The 7321-nt window shown below is 43.0% G+C and overlaps 3 protein-coding genes across 3 annotated transcripts in view; 2 read left to right on the forward strand and 1 right to left on the reverse strand.

Annotated features, from left to right (window-relative positions):
- LOC118341785 (GTPase IMAP family member 8-like) overlaps positions 1 to 2313 on the forward strand; it is a 3153-nt gene extending 840 nt beyond the window's left edge. The window contains exons 3-4 of the mRNA XM_035680158.1: positions 737 to 1081; positions 1157 to 2313. Of these exons, the coding sequence (XP_035536051.1) occupies positions 737 to 1081; positions 1157 to 1725 (914 nt within the window). The 3' untranslated portion in view covers positions 1726 to 2313. The remainder of the gene's footprint in view (positions 1 to 736; positions 1082 to 1156) is intronic.
- A 529-nt stretch (positions 2314 to 2842) lies between these two features.
- LOC118341352 (TLC domain-containing protein 3A-like) lies at positions 2843 to 5364 on the forward strand. The gene is made up of 5 exons (XM_035679602.1): positions 2843 to 3077; positions 3573 to 3656; positions 3853 to 4072; positions 4198 to 4293; positions 4741 to 5364. Exons 1-5 carry the CDS (start codon positions 2956 to 2958, stop codon positions 5035 to 5037), a joined length of 819 nt encoding a protein of 272 aa, XP_035535495.1. The 5' UTR covers positions 2843 to 2955; the 3' UTR covers positions 5038 to 5364.
- Positions 5365 to 5883: 519 nt separating this feature from the next.
- gemin4 (gem (nuclear organelle) associated protein 4) overlaps positions 5884 to 7321 on the reverse strand; it is a 6981-nt gene continuing 5543 nt past the window's right edge. Inside the window, exons 5-6 of the mRNA XM_035679600.1 lie at positions 6498 to 7253; positions 5884 to 6289 (exon numbers count right to left, since the gene is read on the reverse strand). Coding sequence (XP_035535493.1) covers positions 6068 to 6289; positions 6498 to 7253 — 978 coding nt within the window. The 3' untranslated portion in view covers positions 5884 to 6067. The remainder of the gene's footprint in view (positions 6290 to 6497; positions 7254 to 7321) is intronic.

A 7321-nucleotide genomic window follows, 5' to 3' on the forward strand; every position in this document is an offset into this window, starting at 1 on the left:
GGAGATATAAACTTCTTCATTTTAAAGAGCACCACCTTGTGGCGATGGCCTGAAATTGTGCACGATGCCTAAGGAAGACATGGGGAACTATGGACCCAAGCTTGGTGTCAATCGGACATACCAATGTGGAGAAATGGTCCACTTCCTTTTTTGACGAAAAATCTACAGGAAGTGCTAATTTTATAGCGTGCTTATTTTTTGAAATATCAAAATTCTTCAAATTACTTTTTTTGCCAGGACGGTCCCCAGGTGCTACGTGAAAAATTTCGTGCAAATCGGACAAAGCGCATAGGAGGAACACGAAAAAGTAGTTTATGGACCAGGCCTGACCACTTTGCCAATATAAACATTGAGCTTTCTCGTATCATGTATCAGGGGGCAAAAACGCATGTCAAAGGCGCTAAAAAATACATAATACAGAAGAACAATAAGGCAAATACAATAGGGACCTTCAGCGGTAACTGGCTCGGTCCCTAATAAAATTCCCATCGGCCTCAGCTGTACTTTGTTTTTAGTGCTAATCAGCAAATGTTAGCATGCTAACACACTAAACAGTAACAGTAAACATGGTAAAACATATACTGGCTGGAAACATCAGCATGTTAGCATTGTCATTGGGAGCATGTTAGCATGCTGATGTTAGCATTTAGCTGTTGTTCACTTACTACTAAAATGATGGTTCTTTGGCTCCATCCATTGAGGTGTAACTCAACCAATAAGGTTATTTCTGCCACAGGAGGCCTGCCTATCCAGGAGCACATAAGGCAACAAGGTCGGACCCTCCATTGGCTGCTGGAGCGATGTGGGAACAGATACCAGGTTATGACCAACCCCAGGGCCTCAGAGGCTCAGGTTACAGAGCTCATTGAGAAGATCCAAAGGATGATGGAGGCTAACAAACGTCCCAAAGAGATCCAGGACAGGATGTACACCCAACTGAGACGAGATCTGAGCATGAACGGGGAGAGAAGGTGGCAGGGAAGACAAGAGGAGATAGAATTGACAGTGCTGCATGATGTGCATGATGGGAAGCCAAGAGAAAGGAAGCAAGTGGCCTCAGGATGGATGCATATGCCCCAAGGTAGGTAGGAATTAATTTTGCCCACAATAATGTTAACAACTGACATGTAATATGTGTTTAAAATATAAATTACAGGATCCCCAGCAGGGCAGGTTGGTTTTAATCCTGCTCTTAGCCTCATCCTGCTGGGAAGGAGGAAGTCAGGGAAGAGCACAGCAGGCAACATGATCCTGGACAGAGAAGAGTTTCAGATCACCCGTAAGACCACCAGGTGCTCTGTCGGCCATGGAAAAGTATCCGGGCGGCCCGTCACGGTGGTGGACACCCCCGGGTGGAGTCTGTTTGGCCTGGCCAACCCCGAGCAGGTCAGGACGGAGATCAGCCGGAGCCCTTCCCTCTGCCCTGTGAGGAGCAAAGTGTGTTTCCTGCTGGCTGTGCCGGTGGGCTCGTTCAAAGAGAGAGACAGGAGAGCTGTGGAGACGTACCTCAGCACTTTGGGGGACGATGTGTGGACAAGAACCGTGGTGCTGTTCACCTATGGAGAGGAGCTGAGAGGGAGGACAGTGGAGAGACACATCGAGGAGAAGGGAGAGCCTCTGCAGTGGGTGCTGGACAGATGTGGCCTCCGGCATCATGTGTTTGATACAAATACAGGAGATGATACTCAAGTAAATCGGCTACTGGAGATGGTGGAGCACCTTTAGAAATGATAAAAATATCATTATATGAAATATCATAGACAATAAAGAAATAAAGTGTGGTGAGACATTATATTTACTTGCCATTTGTTAGACAATATCTCATATATATCTGTCTTTATTACAATTATTGTTGATTCCAATCTATTGGAATATGTCTTGTACTTGTCACTGGCTTATGCAGTTAATATTTCTACTGTACAATACTGTTTTATGACAGATTTAAATTCTGCAGTTCATATTAGTCCATGGAGGACGTTGATGCTGGTTAGCACTGTGGCCTCACAGCAACAGGTTCCAGGTTTGAACCGGCTGGCTCCAGCTGGGTCTTTGCGTGTGGAGTTGGCTTGAGCTCCCTGTCTGTGTTGGTTTCCTTCGGGTATATCAGATTCCTTTAGCCACCTTTGAATTTTGATCCAGCACAGTGCCACTGGAGGGCAGTGTGTATGAAAAGTGTGTGAGATAATGATTTCTTTTTTTCCTTTTTTTTTAAATCTGCACGTTGGTGGCTGTATATTTTGGATTTATATTTGAAATCATGCATATGAAAGTCTGTAGTTGTTTATTATATAATAAAGTGAAATCCATGTCTGAGAGAAGGTCTTACATCTTGGTCCGTTGTCTGTTCATCTTACCTCAAGTTTAGTTGTCTGTTTAACCATCTTACCACCTTTATTTAAATCATTTAGAAAAATCTTTCCTTTCTGAAACACACATTTATTTTATAAGGTTGATGTTCGAATTGTCAAATTAACCTGCTAGGAAACCAGGAAGAAGAGTTTGAATATACAATTTTCCAATGAGTCTTCACTGTCATCATTGTTCCATGGAGGTAAGATGAACATTTATTAGCATAAGAGCACAATAAAACAATATAAACAACGAGCAAATATGAAAATACAGGAAGTGGGAGGGAAACCTACTGCAACAGAATCTGCCATTAGATTAAAAGCAACTCTAACATACTAAAGTAAAACTAAAATTAAAATACCTGTTCATCAATATTCCGAATAATGTGCAATTACAACAATACAGTTATTGTTACATGAATTCAATATGAAAACAATGGAAGGTTATTTTAGGTCAATCCTTGCTATTGGTCCAAAGCGCCCTCGTCCAACCCTCTTATCAATCCGTCCGTTTAACGTCGCTGTCGGCTGTCGTTAGCCACATTAGCTCCTGTTGTAACTGGAGCTGTCTAACCTTTACTGACTGAGGAAGAGGTCGGCTAAGATAATGTTCACTGCCTTGGTGTGCGGAGCTGTGGTGTTCCCGGGTCTTTTCTACAGCTTCAGGAGAGTACTGAAACACACTTTCACTCAGTGGACTGATGCCGACGTGCTTTGTGTCAGTGAGAGGTCAGCAGCACCGACACGAGCCGCTCACCTCACCGAACTCCTTTCAGACATACGGCACTTTAATGTTGTCTTGCTTTTCTTATCAATCTAACGTTACATACGTTGTGGAGGTCCATTTACTATTTTATATTAGTTTATAAAAAGACATGGTCAATTCGGCACTGATAGAATAAACCAGGAGCTTGTTTCAGTAAAGCTTTTTTGAGAAAGTCGTTCTCTTCCTCAAACACATTGGGGGCGGTGTTATGAGCTGTATGAAAGGCTGAAATTTCACTCAATTATTGGGTCATATGTGTGCAATATGTCGGCCGAAGACAAATTCTACCTCTGAGAGGTTATGTATTTAAGTAATCTTTTATGATGTATACAATGTTGCCGATAAGCAAGAAAACAAATAAACTAACGTGTACTTTAAATGGAGTTTGGTGTAATTATTTATTAGTTTTATTTTTGTGTATGACAAAGTATTGCCATTGGCCGACTCTCTTTCTCCAGGCTGGTGTCTGCCATCCATGGATCTCTGGCTACAGCAGCTGGAGTCACAGTTGTGACATCCTGCAGGGACACCATGAATGACACGTAAGAGTTACCTCTGAAAGAGTTTTTACCACAAACAGCATTTACACTCAGTGATCTCATACTAACGTAATTAAAATCAGCGAACCAGTTAACACAGTAAGTCTTTTTGTGGCAGACCAACAGACAATACATTACAGTCAGTTTACTTTTCACACCCTGTTTATTGTCTGCGTGTTATTGTTGCTGTCTCACACAGTCACTGGCTGGTCAATGGGTTTATTATGTTCGGAGCTCCCTACATGGCCTACGACATCTACGCCATGTATCTGAGCCACTTCCACACTCAGAGGGTCAGAGGGGATTCCAGGTCATACAGCAGCCACTCTCTTCAGACAGTGAAGGCTTTCCTCGTGAAGGACAGGATGTTGGTCTTCCATCACCTGGTCCTGCTTCTCATCTTCATGCCCATTGCTCTTGTGAGTATGGCGAGGAATCCCTGTCATACTCGCAGTGTGTTTATTGATGTGATTGATCTGTTTGGTAACACGCACTGGCTGCCTGGTACGGAGTCTGCTGACTGGGCACTGTGTTTGATTTGCAGTTTTTCAGGAGAGGACTGGGGGATTTCTTCATCGGCTGCATGTTCACAACAGAGTTCAGCACTCCTTTCGTCTCTATAGGAAAGATTCTCATCCAGGTAAACCATCCTAATCACCCTACAAAGAGAGTGGAACCTGTTGGAGTATTTTTATATTAACTACACGTCATTGTAATATTAAAGTAATAATATATATAGAATATATATAAGAGATTTTTCCCTACTAATGCATTTACGTGTAAACAGCATTTTAATGTGAAATTATGATTTTCCAAGTTAAATTGTCTTCAATTTGTCAGGCCCTTTGCTGCGTGTCATCCCCTCTCTCTACCCCCCTTTCATGTCTGTCACTATCATAAAGACAATAAAAGCCCCCCAAAAAAGGAGCTTACTTCAAAATCTCCCATAGGTGTTCAGTTGGGTTGAGATCTGAAACATCTGCATGTGTTATCTTTGACAGCCATCAGTGTGTGTTGTAATGAAGATTCCTGTTCACCTTCTTTCCGTCTCTCCTGTTTCACCCCCAACACGTCCCCTGACAACCAGCTGGGCCTCGATGACACCAGGCTGCACAGAATCAACGGCATCATTGTGATCTTGAGCTTCTTTGTGTGCCGGATTCTCATCTTCCCCTTCATGTACTGGATGTACGGTCGGCAGTTTGGGATTCCCCTGCACAGAGTGGCCTTCCATCTGCCTCTGCAGTGCAATGTGGGGAATCTGGTGATCCTGGCTCCACAGATATACTGGTTTATCCTGCTGCTGAGGAAAGCTAACAGACTCTACCTGCGACAGAAGAGAGGGAAGGGGGAGGGAAACAAAGACAGGCCGAGGACGGACTGAAGAGTCCACCTGGTTTTACAGTGAAGCTATAGATACGACAGTATTAGGGCCACTGTTAGGAAAAAATACCAAAGATTTTCAGAATAAGTTATAATAATGAGAAATAATTCATAATATTTTGAGAATTAAGTTGTATTTTTTTTTAATATAGTGGTCATTTCAAATTGTTTAAAAATGTCTTAATTACAAGAAAGAAATTACAATTTCAGAAATTCTATATTTTTCACTTTCATGTTTTTCTGATAAATATATTTTTAATATTTTTTATTATTGTACATTCTCAACTTTATTGTTGAAATCCTTTTTTTGTATAAACTTTGTTCTCAATTACGATTTCCTTTCTCTAAACCAATGAATTCAAATTTTTTTTAACTTTTTTTCTGGTCAACTTTATTTTCAGAATATTATGGCTTTTCATCAAAATATTTTGGCTTTATCTTCAAAATCTCTTTTACCCCATAACTGTGGCCCTAATATATCGTCATAGAGACACCTCAGAGTGTCATGCACTACATAATTATGTAGCTTTTATTTTATAGCTAGTACAGTACATTATTAAAGCTTTACTATTTGCAGAGAATATTTTTGTATAAATAAAACAGACTTTTTAATGAATAAACATATTAAATTACATTGTGATGGTAATTGTGAGCTCCTTAAGGGTTTGATGACAGCGAGGGGACATGAAGTGCTAAAGTATGCATGTCTCAAACACAGGGTGCCCCAGGTGTACAGTAGATACGTTTGTTAATTAAATTGCTAATTTTTCCTCTAGTTCAAATTAGCATACTACTTCAGCCTCCACGTCTCGCTCAAGAAACTCTCAGAGTTAAATTTCACAGTAGAAATTACTGAGGCAGCACAAACAGGCATCTGCTGTGAAATATTGGATTTTTATTCATTCAGAGTCCTTACCCATCACTGTAAATTAGATAAGTACAGCATATGACATTGAAAACTGAAAAGATGTCCCTATTTTATCAGCAAACGTGCTCTGAATTCTCCTGTGGAAAACGTGACAATAGGTGTGTTAAGCTGCTGATGACACAAGCTGAGCGATCTTTTGCTGCAGTACAGCCTTCATCTCCTGGTTCTCCAGGTTGTCTGTGATGGTGGAGAAGAAGTGTCGGGTGTTGTCGCTCTCCAGCACGCTGCTGCTGTCTGGAAAAGCGGCCATGATGGCCTCGTAGTGGCTGAGGATCTCCAGACTGGACAGGAACAACGGTTCACACTGACCTCCTGGCATCATCACCTGGGGAGGGACATGAAACCACTGACACTTTAATCCAGATTCAGACAAATTAAAACATGAGTCCATTCTAACACAACAACTTATATTTGGGTGGTTCTCAACTAGTAGTTTTTTGTTGTCTTTACCTACAGTTCAATAGTGGTGCATTGATTTAGAACTGTAAACAAACACCTACAGCAGTGTCCATGGTTGTGTTAATAGTCCATACCTGGATGTGCTGAACATGGCAGAAGAGCTGGCTGAGTACAAAAAGGACTTCCTGGCTGGGAACTGCCGCCACTGCCGCCGCTGCCGCCGCTGTCGCCTCCTCCTCCTCCTCCTCCATGTGTGAATCTTTTGATTTCAGTGGAGAGCCTTCTGCTAGTTTACGGTCTTCCAGAGAGTCTTTGGACATTTTAGGAGATGCGACTGAAGTGCAGACAGGATTGGAGTCTTTAGATGCTGGTGTTTTAGGAGACGCAGTCAAAGCGCCAGATGAATGGAGAGGAAGCTTGGCTCTAACCGAGTTAATCATCTCCCTCACAGCGAGGGCGTATAACCTGCCAACGTGCGCCCAGCCGTCCACTGACAGCCAGTGGGAGCAGCTGGACCCACAGAGCAGCTGAAGGACTCGAAGCAGGAGGACAGACAGGCGGAGGTCACATGAGAACCTCCTCAGATCCAGAAGGGGCAGATAGTCCACGTACTCGAGCGAGAAGGGAACGTGGAGGCGGCCTGAGGCGATCAGCTCCCTCAATACTCTCATAAGTCGGGTCCACTGGGAGACGGAGCACCAGGGCAGGGTCTGGGTCAGAGCCACCAACAGACCTTTGCTGAACATGTTGACGTGGTCCAGCCGGCGCTGGTCCAGAGAGAGACAGGACAACATGGTGGACTGCAGGGAGTCGGATATAGAGCAGCACTCCATCCACGCCAAAAGACCTGTACCCTGGCCATACTGAGGCAGGTCCAAACCGGACCACTCCTACAGAGGAGGGGGAGACGGGACCAGAGAGGATATAAACAGGATATCAATTCAGTTTTATTTGTATA

Source organism: Morone saxatilis, unplaced genomic scaffold (genome assembly GCF_004916995.1).
Source record: "Morone saxatilis isolate NCDOM2014 unplaced genomic scaffold, NCSU_SB_2.0 Contig8, whole genome shotgun sequence".
Lineage (NCBI taxonomy): Eukaryota > Metazoa > Chordata > Actinopteri > Moronidae > Morone > Morone saxatilis.

What these genes read in the sequence shown, in the direction of transcription:
- LOC118341352 (XM_035679602.1), top strand. Translation starts at nt 2,956, where the DNA reads ATGTTCACTGCCTTGGTGTGCGGAGCTGTGGTGTTCCCGGGTCTTTTC. An exon ending in AGGGACACCATGAATGACAC is followed by an intron (nt 3,657 to 3,852) that starts GTAAGAGTTACC and finishes TGTCTCACACAG; the next exon opens with TCACTGGCTGGTCAATGGGT. An exon ending in TCTTCATGCCCATTGCTCTT is followed by an intron (nt 4,073 to 4,197) that starts GTGAGTATGGCG and finishes TTTGATTTGCAG; the next exon opens with TTTTTCAGGAGAGGACTGGG.